At 44.9% G+C, this 22,391-nt stretch overlaps 2 protein-coding genes across 2 annotated transcripts in view; one reads left to right on the plus strand and one right to left on the minus strand.

The window, feature by feature from the left end:
- cog5 (component of oligomeric golgi complex 5) overlaps window positions 1-16,767 on the plus strand; it is a 51,273-nt gene extending 34,506 nt beyond the window's left edge. Inside the window, exons 8-22 of the mRNA XM_006799747.3 lie at window positions 197-356; window positions 1,498-1,610; window positions 1,717-1,794; window positions 4,862-4,943; window positions 9,236-9,440; window positions 10,946-11,107; window positions 11,317-11,416; window positions 11,686-11,796; window positions 12,184-12,246; window positions 13,366-13,469; window positions 14,290-14,527; window positions 14,612-14,688; window positions 15,522-15,648; window positions 15,745-15,824; window positions 16,412-16,767. Of these exons, the coding sequence (XP_006799810.2) occupies window positions 197-356; window positions 1,498-1,610; window positions 1,717-1,794; window positions 4,862-4,943; window positions 9,236-9,440; window positions 10,946-11,107; window positions 11,317-11,416; window positions 11,686-11,796; window positions 12,184-12,246; window positions 13,366-13,469; window positions 14,290-14,527; window positions 14,612-14,688; window positions 15,522-15,648; window positions 15,745-15,824; window positions 16,412-16,520 (1,809 nt within the window). The 3' untranslated portion in view covers window positions 16,521-16,767. The remainder of the gene's footprint in view (window positions 1-196; window positions 357-1,497; window positions 1,611-1,716; window positions 1,795-4,861; window positions 4,944-9,235; window positions 9,441-10,945; window positions 11,108-11,316; window positions 11,417-11,685; window positions 11,797-12,183; window positions 12,247-13,365; window positions 13,470-14,289; window positions 14,528-14,611; window positions 14,689-15,521; window positions 15,649-15,744; window positions 15,825-16,411) is intronic.
- ndufa5 (NADH:ubiquinone oxidoreductase subunit A5) lies at window positions 16,742-18,654 on the minus strand. The gene is made up of 5 exons (XM_006799748.3): window positions 18,564-18,654; window positions 17,893-17,937; window positions 17,632-17,748; window positions 17,495-17,560; window positions 16,742-16,920 (listed from the first exon to the last, which is right to left on the minus strand). The coding sequence occupies exons 1-5, from the start codon at window positions 18,582-18,584 to the stop codon at window positions 16,819-16,821; spliced, it is 351 nt and encodes a 116-aa protein (XP_006799811.1). The 5' UTR covers window positions 18,585-18,654; the 3' UTR covers window positions 16,742-16,818.
- Window positions 18,655-22,391: the final 3,737 nt, after the last annotated feature.

Consider the following 22,391-nt stretch of genomic DNA (forward strand, 5'->3'; position numbering starts at 1 on the left):
ATGTTACTTTTCTCTCCATCAGATGGTTTTTGTTCTTGTGTGAATTAAGCTAAATCCAAATGAATGTAGCAGTGGACCTGCAGCTGCTTCGTTCTGTGAGATCACTGTAACGGTGACTTTTAAAGCTATCACCAAACAGATGCTGACATCGACGCCTCATTCATTTTCACCCCCTCTTCTTTCTTTTGATAATCAGAACCCAACCCAGGTTGGCACAGCCCTTCAGGTCTTCTATAATCTGGGTAATCTCAGAGAAACCATCAGCCATGTGGTTGGGGGTTACCAGACCACCATACAGGACAACATCACTAGTGCTCTTGACATCAAAGGCCTGACACAGCCAGCTAACCCCAGAGGTAAGCCTGAAGAAGACTGTGCTTCAGAAAGGTTTGCCCACTGAGTGCTTCGTTCTCATTTGTAATGTTTAAACAGAAGAACATTAATAATTGGATCTATTTCATGAGTTGGTTTGAAAAACAGTGGTGTGAACACGTGTTTGGACCCTTTGTCACACATAAATGTTTCAGATCAATTTGAATATTGGACAAAGATAACACAATAAACACAAAATGCAGCTTCTAAATGATGCAGACTGCTTCTGCCAACATTTGTGAAAGAATGGGTCACTTGGTGAGTTCCAGATTGGTCCTGTAATGGGATGCCACCTGTTGTGATATTTCCTTACTACCAAATATTCCATAGTCAGCTGTTAGCGGTATTCCAACAAAGTGACTGGGAATGACAGGACCTCTGCCGTGTACAGTCACAGAGCGGGGTCAGCGGATGCTGAGGCGCATCGCGCACAGAGGTCCCAACTTTCTGCAGAGTTAGTCGCTATAGACCTCCAAACTTCACGCGGCCTTCAGATTAACTCGGTGTGTACAGATGAAGCTGTTTGGATCCAAGCATTACATCACCAAAGCGATGTGTTGGAAGCAGTGGTGTCGCGAAGCTGTGGAGTGACGAGTTGCGCTTCTCCAGATGGACCAGTCTGGGTTTGGCAGCTGCCAGGAGAATGATGCTTGTCTCACTGCGCTGTGCCAAGTTTGTGGGAGGGGGGTTACAGTCTGACCTCACCAGTGTGCTTCTAACATGGCCAGAAATTCCCACAAACACCACAGACACACTTCCAAACCTCATGGGAAGCAGGTGGAGTCGAAGCATTTGTAACTGCAAAGGGCACATTGTACTAAACTCTGGTTTAAGAATGTTGCTCATGTGTTTGATGGCAAATGAGCAACTTAACTCGGTCCTCTGTGCCACTGAACTCCACAAAATTATTAAAAACTGTATGTCAGTATTATTCCATTACTGAAACTAGTCCCCAGCGTATATACTGCAGTATTTCACACTAAATCTGTTAAAGTCTGCAATCTTTATGAGACTATATTTGTAAGAAATGCTGCTGTTGTCGACACATGTTGAGTAAACCTGGAGAAAATCTAATTAGGAAGCTGCTTTGTTGGTGGAAATGATTTGTGGCTGATGTTCCTCTAGGCGCTCCTGGCAGAGCAGTGCTACCAACACCAGGCAACACAGCTGCTTTCCGTGCTGGTCTGTGGACCAACCTGGAGAAACTGATGGACCAGATATGTGCTGCATCCAGACAAGTACACATACATAAACACACTGAAGCCCGAGTGTTAAATAAAACAGCACAGCTGCCAGCGTGGCTGATGAATTAAGTACGAGGCCATCTTTGTTGTGTCGTTTCAGGTGCAGCACCTGCAGAAAGTTCTGATGAAGAAGAGAGACCCCGTCACTCACGTGTGCTTCATTGATGAGATCATCAAGGTGGGTGAGCTATACTGCTACTCTGGTGTTTCATTAATGAAACACCAATAATACTCAAGCAAAAGGCACATGCAGAGTAACCAGGACACTTTACATGTCAGTTGGTCCAAATGGAAATAAAATACTTGCTGCAGACCTCAGTAAATTATATTTTTATAATTACTTTCAGTATTCTGTTGGTGTCCCACTCGCGAAGGAAGCACAAGTCCCAAAGAGGTGTTTAAAAAACCAGGACAATGTTCAAATTTGAGATCAAGCCCATTTGATTTGTTTATACAGTGTTGAGAGAAATGGCCCCGTCCTGATGTTTGTCACACTTAAATGTTTCAGATCAAACTGTAAATGTTAGACAAAGATAACACAACACACAAAATGCAGTTTCTAAATGAAGGTGATTATTATTAAGGTGACAAATCTGCACGTGTAAAAGTGATGGCCCCCTGGTGGGCCCCCTCAGCCTCTCTGATGGCCCCCTGGTGGGCCCCCTCAGAGTCTGTAATAACTGGCAGTGAGTCTTTACAGCTCTGTGGAGGAATCTGGGTCCACTCATATTTGCAGAATTGTTGTAATTCAGCCACATTGGAGGGTTTTTGAGCATCAACCGTGTTTTTAAGGTCCTGCACCAGCATCTCAGTTGGATTCAGCTCAGGACTTTGACCAGTCTTCATTTGGTTTTTCTTAAGCCAATCAGAGGACGACTCACTGCTGTGGTTTGGATCATTGTTGCAGAACACAAGCGAGCTTCAGCTTGAGGTTGCACAAAGATGTTGGGACTCTTTCCTTCAGGATGTTTTGGTCGACGGCAGAATTCATGGCTCCATTTTCCCAGAGGTGTAAAGTAACAGAGTACAAATACTTTTGGTCAGGCTGGTCCTGTTTAAGGTATCTGTTGATTGAGAACAGGTGTGGCAGTAATCAGGCCTGTGTGTGGAAATCAAACTGTGACACAGTTAATTCATTTTATAACCGGGGGGCCATGCAGGTTTGGATTTTCTCCCCCGTAATAATAATCACCTTCATTTAGAAGCTACATTATGTGTTTATTTGTGTTATCTTTGTCTAACATTTACATTTGTTTGATCATCTGAAGCATTCAAGTGTGACAAACATCAGTACGGGTGCAAACACGTTCTCACACGGCGGCCAGCAGCACGAGTTCATTTGCCTGCCTCCACAGAAACGAGTCGTAGAAATGAAAGCAGGAGAATGTTACTATGGAAACAAAGCTCTCACCAATTACCCAGAGATGGAGGTGTGAGTTTGGGACCTAATGACATGTCTAAATGCAAGTCTCCTCAGCAGTGCAGCAGCACCATCAGCCTCACTGTTATGGACACAAGTATACATGTAAGAATGGACTGACTGTGTGCAGCTCTGAAAGCATTACATGAAAATCTGTTGAGTCAAAGTTCACTAATTCAGACAATAAATGTGACAGAAACAGCTGTGAATTATTATGAGGAAGATGTTTGCATCATGTACTCAGGAGTGTAGCTGAATTGTTACATTTCTGGGGCTTTTTTATGCACAGTTACACAATTATGCAAAAACCTTTTTCTTCCACGTTACAGGAGCGCTTGTTTTCCCTCCATCACAGTTTTTCATGTGACAACAGTAAACTCACCTCACGCCCGTTCTACTCACAGAGAAAATCTCTGTGTGACAAACATGTGACCTGAACAACTGAGCTGATGACACTCTGTTTAGTTCTGCACACTGGGTCAGTGTCATTCACCTAAAATCATAATAATATATTAATAATGTCAGTAATATATGAAGTTACTGTAACTACGAGAGGATTCTGCAATAGAGAATGCAACAGCCAGATATGAACCCACTCCCAGAGATGAGCCGGTCCTTGCCAGTACTCTTTACCAGCCCTGTAACTGTTTGCTGTGTCTTTTCATTTCTAAACCACAGTGTTAAAACTCTAAAAATCAGATGTTCAGGATCCTGTAAGCAGGAGATGAACAGACACCAGCAATCAGCCACTCACAGTCAAGCCCCCACTCTGAGTTTTCACGGTAAATAAAACTTTGTACTCTCCCTGAACACTAAAAGGGCTTTACATACAATATTCACAGCCACTCATACGAGGACTGTGCTTTCTAAATAACATTCACATACATCGGATTTACAGCTTGGAGCATATCCACCAACCCAGAGTTAACAAAGTGTTGCTTTGGCAAAATAAGCATGAACTGTAAAACTTGTCTGTGCTGAGCACTGAGCAGGCTCTATCCATAGATGGCTCTACGTTACTGAGAAGCAGATTAAATCCTTGTTTTTGTGCTTTCCTGACGCTAATACTGGAACGAAGTTATTATGGATCTGGATCTTTCAGAGAGTGACTTCTGTCCTGTCTGCCTCCCCTCATACCCAGCTGACCCGCCCTCCTCTGGTTACACTGAAGGGAGTTTTTCCTCCCCACTGTCATCGAGTTCTTGCTCATAAAAGCAGTGGGGGCTCTTTAGCTTACAATATAATGCAGTTTGAGGTCACTGTTGTTATAAATAAAACTTAATTCAATTTGAAGAAAACTGAATTGAAACTTGTCTCTAAATTCCAACTTCCAACTTCCAAAGTAACTTTGGTTTCTGTGTTTCTAATTAACAAAGACAGACGTGCAGACAGTGGGGAAAGTGGGAGGTCAGAGGTCAGAGACATGCCCAACAGACCTGCAGCTTCTCTAATAGAGCACTGAGAACAATACACAGGAACATGCCCGGGTCCATGAAATAACTAAAGCACTTTCCATAATCAGGTTACGTATGTTGATGTGTGTGTCTGCAAGTTCATGTTTCATACGAGTTTTGATTGTAGTTCCTGTGTGTCGATGCAGCTGTGAGTTTAACCCGTCAAACGTGGGAAAGTGTCACAGAGATTTTCTCTGTGAGTGTGAGCGTGTGGTGAGTTTACTGGTGTCACATGAAAAACTGTGATGGGGGGAAAACAAGCGCTCCTGTAACGTGGAAGAAAAAGGTTTTTTAGGGCGCTGATTACTGGCACTGGTTAATCAGGGCGACGTGGTCGAGTGTCAGATAATCAGTATTTCTTTGTTTTACAGGATGGTCAGCCTGATATCCTCTACACCTTCTGGAACAATATAACTACGACGCTCAGCGAAGAGTTTCATAAAGCGACTGAAGGTAAGACTGTTTACTCTCCCGTTCTCACTCCTGTGCACCAACGTCTGTCAGGATTTCTCTTTTCACTCAGATTCAAACAGAGTTTGTTCCACTTGTTGTGTAAGAAAGTAAATGTTCTGTGTTGTGCATATGTAACAGAAGCATCGCCGTGTCCCAGAGCGCGCTGTGCTTTGGGTGAGCTCAGTCCCAAACCTGCAGACACATCCTGTTTTCTGTGCTTATATACAATCCAGATGTCAAAGGGAGAACACTGGACAGGTTACCCATCTGTCACAGGGCTGACGCAGAGACACACTCGAATATTCACACCTGTGGTCTGTTCATGCATGTTTTTGGACTGTGGGAGGAAACCAGAGTATGCAGAGAGAACATGCAGACTGCATACAGAAACAGCTCAGTGTGGCTCTGAACCGACTGTCGTGCTGTGAAGCCACCGTGCTAACAACAATGCTAAATAACAACAATACTAAATAAATCCATTCTCGTGCTCAGTGAGGAAGCCGAGCATGCAAACACCGTACCAGCGTAGAAATACTCCAAGTTCTTTATGTCTGTAACAAAGTTAAATGATGACCATTATTTCTACATTCAAATCATTTGTTGTAATAATATTTATTTTGTCATTTTCCATTAGTAGATCTATTTTCATTCCCAGTTGAAATTTCATGCAAAGCACTTGAAATTGACAGAAGAGAGACTCTGACAGAGCAACGGTGTGCAACCTCGAGTTAAAGGTTTCGGCTGGATCAGGGGTCACCACGGCGACGTGTGATTTGTCACTGAGCCGTTTGCTCTTCCTGGTGCAACCCTGAAGTGGTGACCTTTCACTCGTCACGTGAATGTGTTACAACACGATGCAGGGTCTGTTAGGCCTGCACAGAGATAAGAAATACATCTTTCCCCTGTCCTGCAGAGAGCCGTGTGTCCTTCACAGAGAGTTAAACCTCCCTACAGGGTTTACACTCAGTCCCACAGGACTCTCGATGCTGTGGGGCTATCTTGGCTGGACAGTGAATCTGGATTGGCAGGCTTCCCCTTTTAAAGAAGTATACAAGTGTACTGGAGAATTGTGGGATGTGACTGAGTGTCCTGGTTATCTCAGAACATCGTGTTGGACTCGCTGTTTCAGGCTATTTGGTCCCTTTTTGGGCAGCCATTGCAAACTGCACTGGTGTTGGTGTGTGACATGCTGTGAGTGAACATTAGCACATAACCCTGTAATGATGCACACACATGAGATGCTGTTTCTGATTTCACTCAGAAAAAACAAATTGTCTTTGAGGTGCAGTTAGTTGATGACAGTTGTGGCCAAACGCTGTGGGCAGAAACCAAAAGAATGAAACTGTGTCTGGAAGCAGCAGAAACGAGCTTCAGCGATTTGGGTCGTGCCTCAGAGACAGGAGAAGGAGTTTGATCATTCAAGGCTCAAAACAGATCTGCTGCACCTCCACAGCCGTTTGAGGTGGTTTGGGGATGTGGCTAGGATCCCGATTGGACGCCTCTTAGTTTAGGTGTTTCAGGATTGGCCTGCAGACAGACCTAGGGCATGCTGCAGAGATGTGTCAGTGTGGCTGGTTTGGAAACACCTGTGTCTGCCTGGCAGAGCTGGAGGAGGGAGTCAGGGGGAGGGGTCTCTGAGCATCTGCACTGACTTTGCTGACCTCAGTCGGTCAGCAGATGGTGGTGGATGGAGTCAGGTTTTCTGTTTTGCTAAGAAAATGAGCATTTGGAAATGTGGCGTGGTTGTTGGGGCTGCTGGGCCTCGTGTGCAGTTTTAAACACACATAAGAACCAACAAAAAAACATTCAGTAATAACTTTGTCAGTATTGATTATTGATTACAGTATTGACCATTTTCAGTGTTTCTGGTGAGTAGAATCATCTGGAACAAGTTTAAAATGTTTGCAGGTTTTGGTTTAACTCAGTAATCATCCCTCAGGTGTTCATCTTATCAGACTCTGTAAACTACAGGTGTCCAACTCCAGGCCTCGAGTTTTAGATGTATCCTTGATCCAACACAGCTGATTTAAAAGGATAAATGACCTCCTCAACATGTCTTGTAGTTCTCCAGAGGCCTGGTAATGAACTAATCATGTGATTCAGGTGACCCAGGGTGAGATCCTGCAGGACACCGGCCCTCGAGCCCTGGAGTTGGGCACCCCTGCTGTAACGGTGATGAATCGACAAAAGCAGCCCCCCAAAAAACAAAGAAATAAATTAAGTTAAAAATTTTGTAAATAATTTTGACTCAATTATTCTCTCTCTGTCACATGGAGGCGTTGGGTGGCGAGTGCGAACAGGAGAGGTGGATTTGGCTGCTCGCTAACATTTCACTGTCATGGCCTGTGTGTGTGTGTGTGTGTGTATGTAAGAGATGAAGTCCAGAACAGAAGTAAAACAGGTGATCTGTTGAATAATTTGGTCATTTGGAGGCTCGGTTGCACAAGTCTGTGTTGTTGTCACTTTAGTCCTTCTGCTCTCTCTGTTTCCATCTGACATATTTTTCTTTGTTATCAGATTCATTTGCTGTTAACAAGGATCATTTCCTCCTGTCAGTGTAACATTTTTACACGTATTTCAGGAAATTGATGAGTTTTTTCTTCACACCCACTTTAACACGTTGTTGGCGTCTGCGTTGATCAGCCTGTCACTCGCCCTTCCTTCCATGTAAAATCCACTAAATTGAATTTAATCCAGATGAAGCCCGTTCATAGAGGTGGTTATAGTTTGAACGTTGGAAACAGCCAGCTTAGCGCTTTGTCCTTTTCCCGGTATTAATGCTAAGCTAGGCTAACAACGTCCCGTAGTACCAAGGGCGTAGATTTGGCATGGACGGCAGGGACGTGTCCCCACCAACATCCTGCGATTATTGAAATGTCCCCACCAATAATTTGATCTCTTCGAGTAAATAACAACAAACCCGATAGAAAGAAAAAACGATCTGTCAGCGTCTCACCCAACGTAGCAGAAAGAGTTAAATTACGTCCTCTACTAGAGTCCTAGTCATGTGACAAATATGGCCAATGTGATTGGCTGAGCCTTTCAGGGAGCTCTGTTTAGTTTCAGCAGCGGCAAACCTGCTGCGAGGAGGAGAGGAGGACGGCAGCAAAGAGGAAGAACCCGGATATAAGAAAGTGTTTTTCAAAGAAACCTGTAACTCAAAGTCAAGTTCACTCATAAAATGTGTCACAATAACGTTACAGCTATGCTAGGCTTTGGCCCACATCAGTCTGAAACTGTAACATCAATAACGTGTTTCGTAAACTAACTGCACACCAGCAGCACTATTACTTCTCTCAGTCTCAGAGCAGCTTTTCTAATTTTGATTGAAGCTGTCAGAGAAAACGGAGCCTCGAGCAGCAGGATATTAGTTTACAGAGGCTGTTAGAATTATATGTCTAACGTTAAAATGTTGGTGACACAATAATTTCCTCCTAATGGCACTGACATATTCATAGGGTTAATTTTTGAGACAAAATATCATGAGGTAGTCATGATTTTGCAAATATTCCATCTTGTAGTTCAGTTTGCACAAATTGTTTTAAAAATGCACTCAGCCTACAAATATTACTGACGAGTCAAGATCTGCACAAACTGACAGAAACACTGAAGCAGCTCCACATTTTATTCTTATTGTCATGTTTGTCCTGTTTGTGACAGAAGAACCAACACAGAGCTCAGAGAGTGATGGTGACACAAGATCACAGGTGAAACTGGATGATGACATGTTGGTTCATGACTGTATTTGAAGTTATTTTTATGTTTGTATGATACCTGATTTATATGGAATATGGAAGTAAACTAAAGCCTAAAATACTTAGTCAGTCATTTGTGTAATAGTAATTTAACATTATATAATTCACACATAAAACTATGAATTGTAATTTTAAATGGTTTAAAAGCATGTAGAATAGCATATGTAGGCAAGTATATTTCTCCTTTTTTATCAAGAAGCAAAGACAAAAAGGACAAAATAAAGAAACAGGGCAGAGTTGAATCATCCGTCCCCACCAATGCCAAAACCAAATCTACACCCTTGATCATGGTACACTGGACACTGCCGGCTCACTGACATGGTTTTGCACTTCGGTTTGTAACGTGGGCGTTGTGGAAAAAACTACGAATATTTCAGAGAAACCTGATCGAGCACTTGTGAAGTGTCAAATCCTGCAAACGTCTGCTGAGCTGGATGTCTGTGAGATCGCTCTTTCTGGTCTCACTCAGAAAAACTGAGACTGTTCATGAATCCAAATTTAATTGTGTGTTTTTCTCTGTTTGTGGTTGTTTTGTAGCCTCGTCGTTCTTGAAGCAGGCATTTGAAGGGGAGTATCCCAAACTCCTGCGACTCTACAACGAGTTGTGGCGCCGACTGCAGCAGTACAGCACCAGTCTGCAAGGAGCGTTAACCAGCAGCGGCGGGATGGACGCGTCTCTGGATATCTCCACAGTAGAGACAGACAACCAGGACCTGTTTACACACGGGAAACAAGACTACAAGTGAGCCCAGTCGAACACAGCAGCACGCACACAACAGCTTTTCAGTCTGAAGCACAGAGGAAGAGTTGGATTCATATTTGAGTTTTCTTGTTTTGAGTCACACCTTAGTTAAACATTCAAGTAGAACGTCTGCTCGACTCACAGGCAGAGTTTGTCCTCCTTCAGCTGCGAAGGCTTCCTGGGTCACAGGTCCAATGTCTCCACTAAACGTATTTTTAGAAGCAGAGACGACCGTTAAGAAACAAGAAAAACACTGCTGCTCAGTGAAGCTTAGAGAGCCGTGGAGCTAAGGCAGTAGAGACACTTGGACAAAGTGACAGAAGACAAAGTACAAGGTGGTGAGGACAGAAAATAAATGACATCCACACAAAAGTATCAGAAGAGAGGAAGCAAACAAAGGTATACGAGTACAGTGCAGTTTACTGTAGTTATGCAACACAGCGCTGTAAGGCCTCACATCTTTTTAGTTTCAGTTTTGTTTTATTACGTTGTGAGTCTGGGAGGGATGCACATGGGCGATCGTGGCTCAAGAGTTGGGAGTTCGTCTTGTAATCGGAAGGTTGCTGGTTCGAGTCCCGGCTTGGACAGTCTCGGTCGTTGTGTCCTTGGGCAAGACACTTCACCCGTTGCCTACTGGTGGTGGTCAGAGGGCCCGGTGGCGCCAGTGTCCGGCAGCCTCACCTCTGTCAGTCCAGGGTGGCTGTGGCTACAATGCAGCTGCCATCACCAGTGTGTGGATGGGTGTGAGACTGTAGTGTAAAGCGCTTTTAGTCCTTAGGACCAAGTAAAGCGCTTTACAAATACAGACCATTTACCACTCCCCCAGTCCACTTATCAAAAGTGCCATGCACAGCATTCAGTCGTGTTTCTCTGTCATTACGAAGTTTCAACCCTCTGCTTCTGAAACAATCTCACATTTGATTGTCTGGTGACACTTGCATCTGATTGGTTCTCGCTGTCGGAGGGCAGAAACAGATGGGACAGTGTTTGATAAGAAGGTCTAACAGAGAACAGTGCAATGAGGGATTGTACACAAAAACCTGAGGAACAAAGAATCGTGTTACTGACGGGGCATGAAGACATGGCAGACACAAAGTCCTCTCGTGTTAGTGCACTGATGACAGGATGTGAGGGCAGATACTTGGAAGTAGAGTTCCTGTAAACACCAGTGTGACAAGCTAGGGGGGGGGGGGGTTCACACACCTGTCTCTTCATGCAAAAGCAAAGGAGTATTACCTTAACTGCATCAAAGTTACTTTCCTTTTCTTGCATTGTCACAATTTCTAACAGTTATTAAACAAATGAAATCAGCTCCAGCTGCACTGAACAGCAATGTGATTGGATACGATGGCGTTTCAGTTCCACTTATAATGTTTGTGTGCTTTTAAACGTAACCTTAAAGGAAAGTGTGTGTGTGCGTGCGTGCGTGCGTGTGTATCTCAGTTCTATTCTGATTGATGTTTAGTTAATAAATAAAATAAGTGTGTATCTTTGTGCTTGTGTAGCCCAGAGAAGGCTCTGAAGGACTCTCTGCAGCCGTACGAGGCAGCCTACCTGTCCAGGTCTCTCTCTCGCCTCTTCGATCCCATCAACTTGGTATTTCCCATGGGGGGGCGCAACCTGCCTTCCAGCGATGAGCTAGACAGCATCATCAAGACCATCAACAGGTGTGACGGCTTTTCATTATCCAACATGTCAAGAGTTTGTAGTTTCATGATCAGTGGATCGTTAATGGAAATGTTAAATCAAAAGAAGAAACTACGGTTGGGGGTCAAATTTAAAATAAACGTGATTTTCTTTCCTGTTGGAATGTCTGAATCATTATTAGTGAAAACACGGTGTGATTAAAGCCGAGCACGCTGCTGGTTGTTTGCAGTGAGCTGAACGTCGCCTCGGTGGATCCCAGCCTCTCATTGGCTGTGGCCAAGAACGCCGCCAAGACGGTCCAGCTCTTCTGTGTCAAGTCTGAACAGCTGGTGCGTACCTCACGTAGTGTGTGCAGTGCTAAAACAATAAGAAGGTGTGTTCGTGTTGATCACTGAGACTGATCGAAGAGGAGTTACAGTCCAAAATAGTAAATATGTGGCTGTGGTTCCTCCCACGCTGATGGAAGTGTGCGGGTGAAGCTGTCTGTGTTAGCATGTCCACGATGTAGCCTGCTGTGTCAGCACTGCCACAGCGTAAACCCATCAGGACAAAGCTGTGCCGTTTCCTTGCTTGCTCTCACCTCTCAAACTCTCTCCAGTTGTGCACTCAGGGTGATGCCAGCCAAGTGATTGGTCCGTTAACAGAGGGCCAGCGCAGGAATGTTGCTGTAGTGAACACTCTGTACCGCCTGCAGCAAGCTGTCACCAAGGTAGGAGACCCTGAGTCCCGTTACCACAGCAGTGCAACAGTGTGTTCTCCTATGGGACTATTAGCCCATTGACACAGCAGAAGAGAGGATGCTGGGAGAGCTCGCTCAGGCGAGCCGTGAGTCTGAGGCCACTCCCTCATCATGTCTATAAATGTGTATAAAAGATGATGATGTTGGCGTAACGTAAGAACTGCGTTAATCTCACGTTTCACTGAAACTTTAATAGTCAAATTTATGCATTCAGACTCTAATCATTTCTGTTCATTTTGATTAGCAATGATTAAAAAATATGACATCATGGTTTTTAGCCAAATTCAACACAAGCACAATGCAGGATGTGACTGATGTGACTGATGTGTGTGTGCTAACCTGCCTGTTTTATCTCAGATTATTTCAGGCTTGGCATCATGTCCACAAGCTGCTGCAGAGTCCCTCGCTGCTTCTTTGGAGGTATCCTCTTACCAGTAATTAAGTACTTCTCTGGTATGCGAGTATTTATCACTAATGCCGTGTCTTCGTCGGCTTCAGCGCCTCTGGTCGCGTGTGGTTTGTGAGGTCACACCCTCATATTTGACACAAGGCTCGCAGTCTCCACTCTAACAATTCCCAAGGTTTTCTCTCGGTTAAAGTCAGGACTTCAGTCAACTTTCCACACCACACGTGTCTGTGTCTTTAAAGACTTTGTTTGCAGTCGTGTTGGAACAAAGTTGCATGAAATTGTCCAAAATGTCTCGGTTTGCTGAAGCGCTTTCCTGAAAAACAGCCCCGCTGTGATCACTCTTCATCACACCTGCTGTTATTCTGTCACCAAATGTACACTCATCCACCCCAGACAGAAACGTTGTTGGTCTCTCGCTCCACTGCTCTGGACTCCAGTGGAGTCTTTACAGCATCCGATGCTTTGCTTTGCACGTGACGATGAAGATGCGGCTCCGCTGCTCAGCCGTGGAAACCTGCTCCATGAAGCTCTTTGCCTTCATCACTGAGTTGCTGGAAATTTCACAGCTGGGCTTGTTGCACAGGTTGCATCCTATCACAGTACCAAACTGGAATCCAGTGAGCTGCTGAGAGCGAGCCGTTGCTTAACTTTATACACCTGTGGCCGTGGAAGCGACTGGAACACCTGAGTTCTGTCTTTGGGTGAACACGTGGAGACTCCTCTCAGGTGCTGGAGTCACAGCCTGAAGCTTACATTAGTTTATCAGAGCTGTGATGACAACATTAGGCTCATGTTTAGGTCAACACAGAGTTTAAAACTTTGTTTTGATCTTTGTTTATAAAACCAAATCTCCTTTTTGTTTCAGTTTACAGGGATTTTTTATTTAATTTCGATTTAAAGTTTAATCATCAAGTGTCCTGATGCTCCAGCTGTCATCTTACACATGTACTGTTAGCAGCTCTGCTGCACTGTTGACATGCTGTGTCCATCTGGAGCTTCACCGTAACGCTATAAAATGATAAAACATTAGGCTGTGGATGTCAGTCTGCTCACCTGACTCCACATGTTGCTGAGGTAGGCGTGATGCTGGTGTCCTCCTGATGTCACATGACTCTGTTTCTCTGGTTCAGGGAGTTCAGGCGCTGATGAGAAGTGCGGTGCATCCTCTCCTGCAGTCAGTCACCGACTCCATAGAGGCCATCATTATCACCTTACACCAAGAAGACTTCTCAGGGTCAGTAGTTTCTCTCCCAGCCTCTCTGCACCAACAACAGCTCAGTACATATGTTAGAGTGTTTTTGTGCCTGCAACAGGAATCACTCATTTTTATTGATTGTAGCTGGAAGACCTTCATGAGTGATTTTAGTCCAACAGTCAGAACTGTGCCTCTGTTCACTGACGGTACAGATCACACTTGACTTTCAGATTGAATTCAGTCTTATTTTGAAAGTACAGCAGTAGAGGCCAAGCCTGAGCTCGGCAGGGTCAACACGCCGTCACGGCTACGAATGAAGCTTAAAGTCCAAAAGCTGGACTCATCTCGCCCTGCTCGGCATCGGCTGCACTTGTTGTTCAGCAGTTGGTCCAACATCGTTTAACACGAATCAAACAGCTGACGCTAACACATGCTCTCGTTTACAAACACAAAACGTGACGCACAGAAGGTAATAAAGAAAAATGTTTCGAGATTAATGTCATGCAGTAACAACCAGACAACGTTTGAAAGAAACCTCTAACGATCAGAGGCCCCCACAAGCAAACGGCTGACCAGTGTGCAGACTGTGTGTGTGTGTGTGTGTGGTGGGTGGGGGGGGGCTCACTACATCTTCTAGTTTCTAAAAATCACTAAAAGAGTGACATGCACCAAGCCAGGTCTGCTTTCTACAGTTGTGTTACTGCACAGCATCTCATCTCACAGCAAACACATGTTAAACGCTTTTCTCCCTCTGGTGTGTGTGTCTGTGTGTGTGTGTGTGTGTGTGTCTGTGTGTGTGTGTCTGTGTGTGTGTGTGTGTGTCTGTGTGTGTGTGTGTGTGTGTGTGTGTGCGCTGCAGGCCTCTGTCCAGCCCCGACAGGCCTGATATTCCTTGCTCTCTGTACATGAAGGAGCTGCAGGGTTTTATCTCCCGAGTCATGGCGGACTATTTCAGACACTTCCAGTGTGTGGACTTCATATTCGAGAGCACGGAGTCGATCGCCCAGAGAGCCATCGAGCTGTTCGTCCGCCACGCCAGCCTGCTGCGCCCGCTGGGGGAGGGGGGCAAGATGAGACTGGCTGCTGACTTTGCACAGGTAACGGAGATGCGTCTGTTTCTGCTCTTCGGCCTCGTTTCGCTCGAAGGCTGATTTTCATTTTGACTTGTTTTCACGTGTCAGATGGAGATGGCTGTGGCTCCTCTGTGCAGACGAGTGTCTGATTTAGGAAAACCCTACAGGATGCTGCGCTCCTTCAGGTGTGTTGGCTTCAATTAACAGTCTTCACAGTTAGATGGTGCACTTTGTTTTTTCACGTAAAGAATTACGGCCTAACAGGCAGTAACGGTGATGAATCATGTTAACCAGTACTTTACCTACACGCCCTCGGTGCTGTCCTGATCCAGACACTGTGTGTTTATACTACATATCTACAGTACGTACATACTAGTTCCAGTTTGTTGTTTTTAATATTACATAAGAAACTGTTGACCTTCATGTTATTTTGGTGAAAGCTGAGAGTTTAGGCACAGCGAGTTATCGAAACTCCACAAACCTGCTCTGGTTCCAGTCCAAGTTTGGGAGAACGCACCAGTTTGTAAAACCTTTACTGGGAAAAGTGAGCAGCAGGAGTCCTTCATCAAACCACCGCCGTTTGTCTTACACTGAAACGATGTGCAGTAAAGCTGCAGCCAGTACAAAGTAACTCAGTCTGACACCAGTTTAAAATATACTGAAGGCTGACAGCAGCCGTTACCTGCAGCACAGGGGTGGGTGTAAAGGGGGCCACGGGGTGCACCGGACCATGTTTATTTCAAAGCTTTCGTAACGTTTTTCAGATTGAAAGTGAAATATTATCAAAGAATGTCTTAATCAAATTAAAAAAATATAGAAATAAAAGCTAATAAAACTCATTTGATCTGACTGGATTTCTTTCTTCGGGGAAATGAACCAGTCGTAGGCAGTTTGTGTTCAGGTGCTCACACAGATCATCAGGTTATCAGAGCTTTTCCTGTCGTCTTTCTTCTGAATGAACACGATGAGCAGCAGATGTTTTACATGGAAGGTAAACGTGCTGTTTGCTTTGTTTGAGGCCGCTGCTGTTCCAGACCAGCGAGCTGATCGCCAGCAGTCCAGCTGTCGGTGAACTGATTCCCTACAGCACCTTACTACACTTCCTCTTCACCAGAGCCCCACCTGAGCTGAAGTCACCTCACCAGGCCTGTAGACACACTCACACAGTTCAAGCTGAATCGTCCATCATTGTGTGGCACTTCTGTGTATATGCACCATCTCAATAAGCCTGTCCCCCACAGAGAGCAGAGTGGTCCATCGCCAGGTACTCGCAGTGGCTGGATGATCATCCCTCTGAGAGAGACAAGCTCAGCCTCATCAGGTAGGCTCGGTGACGTAAACACACCTGTTAGAGCACTTAGGTAACAGTGGCAGCTCCTGGTGTACAGACCAGAGCTTAGATTACCTGATCTCAGGGGGCTTTAGTGTGATGAGTGAGCTCCCTCCAGTGGCAGACTGACTGATGTGTAATTTAAGGAGTCACTGCTGACTGCCAATATTAGTTTGCACTACAATCAAATCAGATAAGAGTAGCATGACCAATATTTACACCAGCATTAGGTGTTGGGCTTGTTGTACTACATCGTGCATTTTGGCTTCAAAGGAAGACGTAACATGAGATCAGACATTTAGTTTGACCTTGAAGTAGTGAGAGGTCCCCGTGTGATCCCTACATGCTGCCAGTACAAACAATGTTTTAAAGGGCTGCATTATTATCGCCTTGACCTTCACGTCTGTCGACATCGAAGGTCAGAGGCCAAATGTGACACGTGTTAAAAATGCACACTGTTCTTGTAAGAGTCGCAGTTTTGAGCCACCAACTCTTGAACACCTCGCTGGATACACGTCAGATATGACAACTTATTTGTGTGCGCTGTGATAACAGATGTGCTCACTCTGTCCTCTCAGGGGCGCTCTGGAGGCCTACGTGCAGTCAGTCAGGCTTCGGCAGGGGAAGGAGTTCGCCCCCATCTATCCCATCATGCTCCAGCTGTTACAGAGGGCTACCAGCACCTGACAGGACCTCACAGCAGCTGCTCGGTGTTTGGGTCCACAAATAATCTGCTCATTTTTTAACACGTGTGGTCCAGGGGGCGAGAGAGTATTCACAGTAAAAGTAATCTCAGCAGTAACAGCAGAGAGCCTCGTCCGAACCACAGAGGAGGACGCAGCTTTCTTAGAACAGACTTGCTGATATTAAAGTAATAATTTGTGACACACATCAAAAACTCATCTGAATAAAGGCAATATTTCCAAAACTTTAATGCAGTACTTCATTGAAAGCACAGTATGACAGGAACACTACACACGCAGACTCAGATGGGCCACTTCCACTGGTTGGGCGGCGGCTCCTCTACCAGTGGCTCCCACGGCTTCCACTCGGACATCTTCCTCGATAACGCCAGCTCACACTCAGCCTGCACGCAGGAAAAATCATCAGCCACAAATACTAATGCATACACTAATACTGTAAACCATACTTTAGTTAAGACAACAACTGCGTTCACATATTCAGCGAGACCGTCCGGTCTTTATGAAGGCTGACGGGAACCAACCGAACACATCAGTGATTTGATGTCGACTTCAGTGTGAAACAAACAGTAACTCTGTACTACGAGTGTGTCAGCTACTCTGGTGAGAAGAGCACTCAGAATAAAAGAGGCTGCAGTCTGTACCACGCGCTCATTTAAAGACCTGGGAGCAATACAGCACTACCAGCAGCGTATGAGCAGCCTTCAAACCACAGTCGGAATCACTTTAATCCAGGGATTCAATTTTAATCCCTGGATTAAAGTGAACCAGAAACACCTTCCGTTACTAAGCTTGTCACTGTGTTCATGTGTGTAGGCTATATAAACATGACATATGGGTGTCATACACCCCTCTGCACTCGAGCTGAACACGGAGTCATGACTTTTTAGGTTTGTATATGAAGAGTTTTCCACTCAGCTTCATCACTTTGATCAGAGTGAGGCAGACTGACCGACCTACCTGGAAAATGACCTCTTCAATCTGACCGCAGTTAATTTTCTTCTCCAGCTTCTCAACATCGGGTTCCTGTGAAGAACACAAATCCTGTCAGTTCATCTAAGCTCCTCTGTCATTCATCTGTCTGCTCACACACTGACCGTTTTCACGTGGCTGAAGCGCTCATTGACCAGCTGCTCCGTGTACTTCCTGTAAGCAGCGTCCTGCGGCATGGTCTGCAAGGACGCCAGGATCTTTGTGTAGAGGATCCTGAGACGCTGAGAGGAACAGCACAGGGTGAGTACACTGCTCCATAAACGGCACACGGATAACACGAGCGTGATCCAGGACTAGTCTGGTCAGTCAGGCGATGGGAAAGATTAAAAATGAGGTATGTGGTGCAGTCACCATCAGCTGCTCACCTCCTGTGGATTTTGAGACACTGCCAGGCCAACCAAGCCGGTCGTCTGGAAGAGAGGAAAAGGAGAGCTGTCCAAGAGTGGCTAATGTCAATGCTGTCACCTTTAACCACGTGACTCCAGCCTAAACAACCCTCAGTCTGCTCGCACTGTCAACAACCAGCTCCACAGCTGGTTTTATGACTTGGACGAGACACTTGTGGTTGTTAATCACCTCCAACAACATTTCCCTGCTAATGTGGAACTTCCTTAAAAACATTCTCTGAAATCCATCAGCCCTCACCTTCAAATATGTGCACTTTATTAACATTACAGGAAGGTTTTGCACTGAGCAGGGATTTTATTTTCCAGGTCTGTTGGTCCAGATTCGGGTCTCCAGTTAGCCATGTAAGGGAAGTGTGGCTTAACCAGTCTCTTCAAAAGCTCCCACGGGTGTTCGGCTGACTGAACCGTGGGACCGGATTCAAAGTGTCCGGTGAGCTTTCCTTTAGTTTGCCACCTGCTCTGACCGGACACTGCCGTGCTAGCTCCTTATCAAGTTAGCATGCTAGCACAAGCTAGCACAACATGCACAGCGCGCAAACGGAGGTGATCGTACCGTCACCTTAATAAAGCTAATACCGCTGTTTTATTGTGTTTCTTACATTAAAACAAGACATGACCTTTACTCATACCTTCTTCAGCAGCCCAGCCATTCTCCAGACGTCAGGAATGCGTCATGATACTTCCGGCTGCTAAATATGACGTCGGTGTTGTCTTTTTTTCTCGGCGTTTTGAAAAACGATTTGTTCCTGTCGTAATAAAAATTAGAAAACGCGAACTGTTCTGTGATCACAGCAGCGTAAAACTATATACATGCTATGTATTCACGCTAGCATCGCATAGGTCGGATGTAGGTACAAACATCTGAACGTTTTATCCATCAGACTGAGTTTGCATACTCAGTCTCAGGATGAATTTGCTCGTCATTTTTCGTTTTTATGGGCCGATGGGGTTTTATTTCTTTCCTTTTTCGCCTCTGTCAGTGCGCCCCAGGGCAGCTGTGTGTGTGAATGGGTGGGTGACTGAATGTAGTGTAAAGCGCTATATAAATGCAGGGCATTTACCATTTACCATTTTTAACGGCATAAATGAACGGTGGTGGATTGGCCAGTTGGTCATGATCGACTCTGGGCTGGACCAATTACAGCCGAGGAGGTCGAACTTTAAAGTTGAGGTGAAAAGGAAGGCGGTTTGTGCCGCACTACTTCAGCTAGAAAGTTGATAATTCAATCATGAAACTGATCAATGATCAGCTGATCGGCTTTTCTCTGCGCCAGAAACAGGAAACCGGCGGAGGTCGCGTTAAACAACAGCAGCACGTTTAAACTTGATCAGCTGTTGTTAGAATTTATTTAATATTAATTTCTAGTATCAGCTGATGTTTGTTGGAGCCACAGCTGTAAAGCTGCTGGTCATGATGGTTTGGATATGTGGTGAGAGGGAAACATGAAGATGAAACCAGGAGATGTCCTTACTGAATCATCAGAGCTGTGATGGAGAAACAGGTTTACCTTTTAGGTGACATGGATGAGTTGAAGTTATGTTTCTGTGAGACAAATAACACCAGGATCCTTTTCTAAGTAGCTGACAGCTGGTAACTGTGCAGGGGCGGGTCTAGCAAAGTGTTGCCAGGGGGGCAGGTAGGGCATTAACAGGGAGAGGGGGGCACAAAGAAATACTTTTCTTTCTTATTCTCATTTAAAATGTCTCACTTTTAACAAATAATTATCTGAATCTTACAACCAAAGTTTTCATCTGATTAAAATGTATAGAAATCATTATTGTATTCAGTAAATATTAAGTCTAGTATATATCCTAGTAAGTTATAGTATTCTTTCCTTTGTTAAGGCACCATCTGTGCAGTCTGCAATTCTGTTGAAGAAAGATGTTGAATCTATTTAATTACTGGAGAGAAATAACAGATTTCTGTGCATTTGTTTTATACGTGCATGAAATTAAAAAAGTTTTTGTCAATTAAGCATCTTGAGGCAGAGGGTGGGGGAGTGGTTCCCTATTTCTTTCTTTGCTGGGAGTTGGCAACCCTATTAGTAAGGTATATGTAATTATAAATTAGGTTGTTTATATTTTTGCTAAGTACTGTTTAGAATACCAGAATAGGGAGGATGGTGAGGTTTAAGTTTATTATAAAGGCTTTATGGCTTTTCCTATAATACCATGGTGGTCCGGTCACTGGTCAAAAGGCCTGATTCTTTTCCCAGGCCAGCCTGCTCTGACTAACTCTTCTAATGTTTCAGTCTTTGTTAGAAACATTTCTTTGAGCTTCTTGAAAGATATTTCAAAGTTCTTGTCTGATATTGATTGTATTTTGTTCCGTCTCTGTTCAGATAAATCCACAATTCGTGGAACACACTTCCAGTCCTACATATCCAGGTATGCAGTTATGTTGCTGTTGCCTGTCAGTCACCTCCCAGATGGTGATGCTGTGTAAAGATCTGATGATACTATCATGTGTTCATACAATCTCCGCTGACTAAAATCACTTAGGATTTGCACATTTATAGCACAGCTGCATGTGGTACCAGGCTGAGGGGTGGCACTGCTGGTGGCCGGGCCTGTTTCTCTCCTGCACTTGTTGCACTTTGTTCCTTGAACTGTTTAAGCACACACTGCACACCATACACGTGCTGAGGTTTTTGAGAACATCCTGTTTGGTCCAAATAAACAGTTTCACTGTTTTATATTTGCTATTGGCTTCCCTTCATTGGCTTCCTGTTAAATCCAGAATTCAAAATCCTGCTCCTCACATACAAGGTCTTAAATAATCAGGCCCCATCTTATCCTAATGACCTTGTAGTACCATATCACCCTATTAGAGCACTTCGCTCTCGCTCTGCAGGCCTACTTGTTGTTCCTAGAGTATTTAAAAGTAGAACGGGAGGCAGAGCCTTCAGTTTTCAGGCCCCTCTTCTGTGGAACCAGCTTCCAGTTTGGATTCAGGAGACAGACACTATCTCTACTTTCAAGATTAGGCTTCAAACTTTCCTTTTTGCTAAAGCATATAGTTAGGGCTGGACCAGGTGACCCTGAATCCTCCCTTAGTTATGCTGCAATAGACGTAGGCTGCCGGGGGATTCCCATGATGCACTGGGTGTTTCTTCTTCACTCACTATGTGTTAACAGACCTCTCTGCATTGAATCATATCTGTTATTAATCTCTGTCTCTCTTCCACAGCATGTCTTTATCCTGTCTTCCTTCTCTCACCCCAACCAATCACAGCAGATGGCCCCGCCCCTCCCTGAGCCTGGTTCTGTTGGAGGTTTCTTCCTGTTAAAAGGGAGTTTTTCCTTCCCACTGTCGCCAAACTGCTTGCTCATAGGGGGTCATGTGATTGTTGGGTTTCTCTGTATCTATTATTTACGATCTACCTTGCAGTATAAAGCGCCTTGAGAGGACTGTTGTTGTGATTTGGCGCCGTATCACGGATGATGACGACACCGCGATGAGGTCCAGCATCTGACAGAATGGTGTGACCACAATAACCTCACTCTTAACACCAAGAAAACCAAGGAAGTGGTCATGGACTGTACAAGAACTGATCCCCGATCTGTGGGCAATTGTGGGAGTTAGCAGTTCGTCTTGTAATCGGAAGGTTGCTGGTTCGAACCCCAGCTCCGACAGTCTTCACCCGTTGCCTACTGGTGCTGGTCAGAGGGTCCGGTGGCGCCAGTGTCCGGCAGCCTCGCCTCTTTGGGTCCCTTAGGGACGAAGTAAACCGCTATACAAATACAGGCCATTTACCATCCCCCTCCCCTCTGCATAAAAGGTGACGATGTGCGCATTTAAGTTCCTCAGTACCCACATATCTGAGGATATATACATATAGGTCCTCAGATATGTGGGTACTGAGGAACTTAAATTTTTTTTTTTATCAGTTTCTGGAGTGTAACGTTTATCATGTTTGCCTCACACGTGAAAGGTACTTGGTCTGTAATCGGGCAGAAACACTGATAACAGCTGGATAGCGTAGTGGTAAGACTACACGCCTTTGAACTGGGAATAGCAGGTTCGAGTCCCACCTGAGGTGCCTGTATCCAGTAGGAGTCCCATGAAGGAACTGCTCTCATGGCTAGAGATTGAGCACACATGCTACGGCAAGGGGGAGCCAGGACACCAGGTCAGAGGGGAGATGTCATCACCCCCCCCGTTACTCAGTCAAAGTATAAGAGGGATTGTTCAGTGTTAGAGGGACTAGGACCTGAAAGGCAGATTATCCAGTATCCTGAATGTGATTATCTAGAGATAAGTGGATGGTTGTTGTGTTGCTCCAACATAATATTATTATAATAATTAGATATTACTAAAATATATTATGTTAGAGTCTGTATGATGACAATAATCACTTCATGGGACCCTTACTGGCTACAGGCACCTCAGGTGGGACTCGAACCTGCTAATCCCAGTCCAAAGGCGTGTAGTCTTACCACTACGCTATCCAGCT

This window comes from Neolamprologus brichardi, chromosome 17 (assembly GCF_056152115.1).
Source record: "Neolamprologus brichardi isolate AB-2024 chromosome 17, ASM5615211v1, whole genome shotgun sequence".
Classification (NCBI taxonomy): Eukaryota; Metazoa; Chordata; class Actinopteri; order Cichliformes; family Cichlidae; genus Neolamprologus; species Neolamprologus brichardi.

Coding starts and splice junctions, on each gene's coding strand:
- ndufa5 (XM_006799748.3), bottom strand. CDS start 18,584: ATGGCTGGGCTGCTGAAGAAG. Junction 17,749..17,892: donor TGTCTCAAAATCCACAGGAG/GTGAGCAGCTGA, acceptor TGTTCCTCTCAG/CGTCTCAGGATCCTCTACAC. Junction 16,921..17,494: donor TTGAAGAGGTCATTTTCCAG/GTAGGTCGGTCA, acceptor TCCTGCGTGCAG/GCTGAGTGTGAGCTGGCGTT.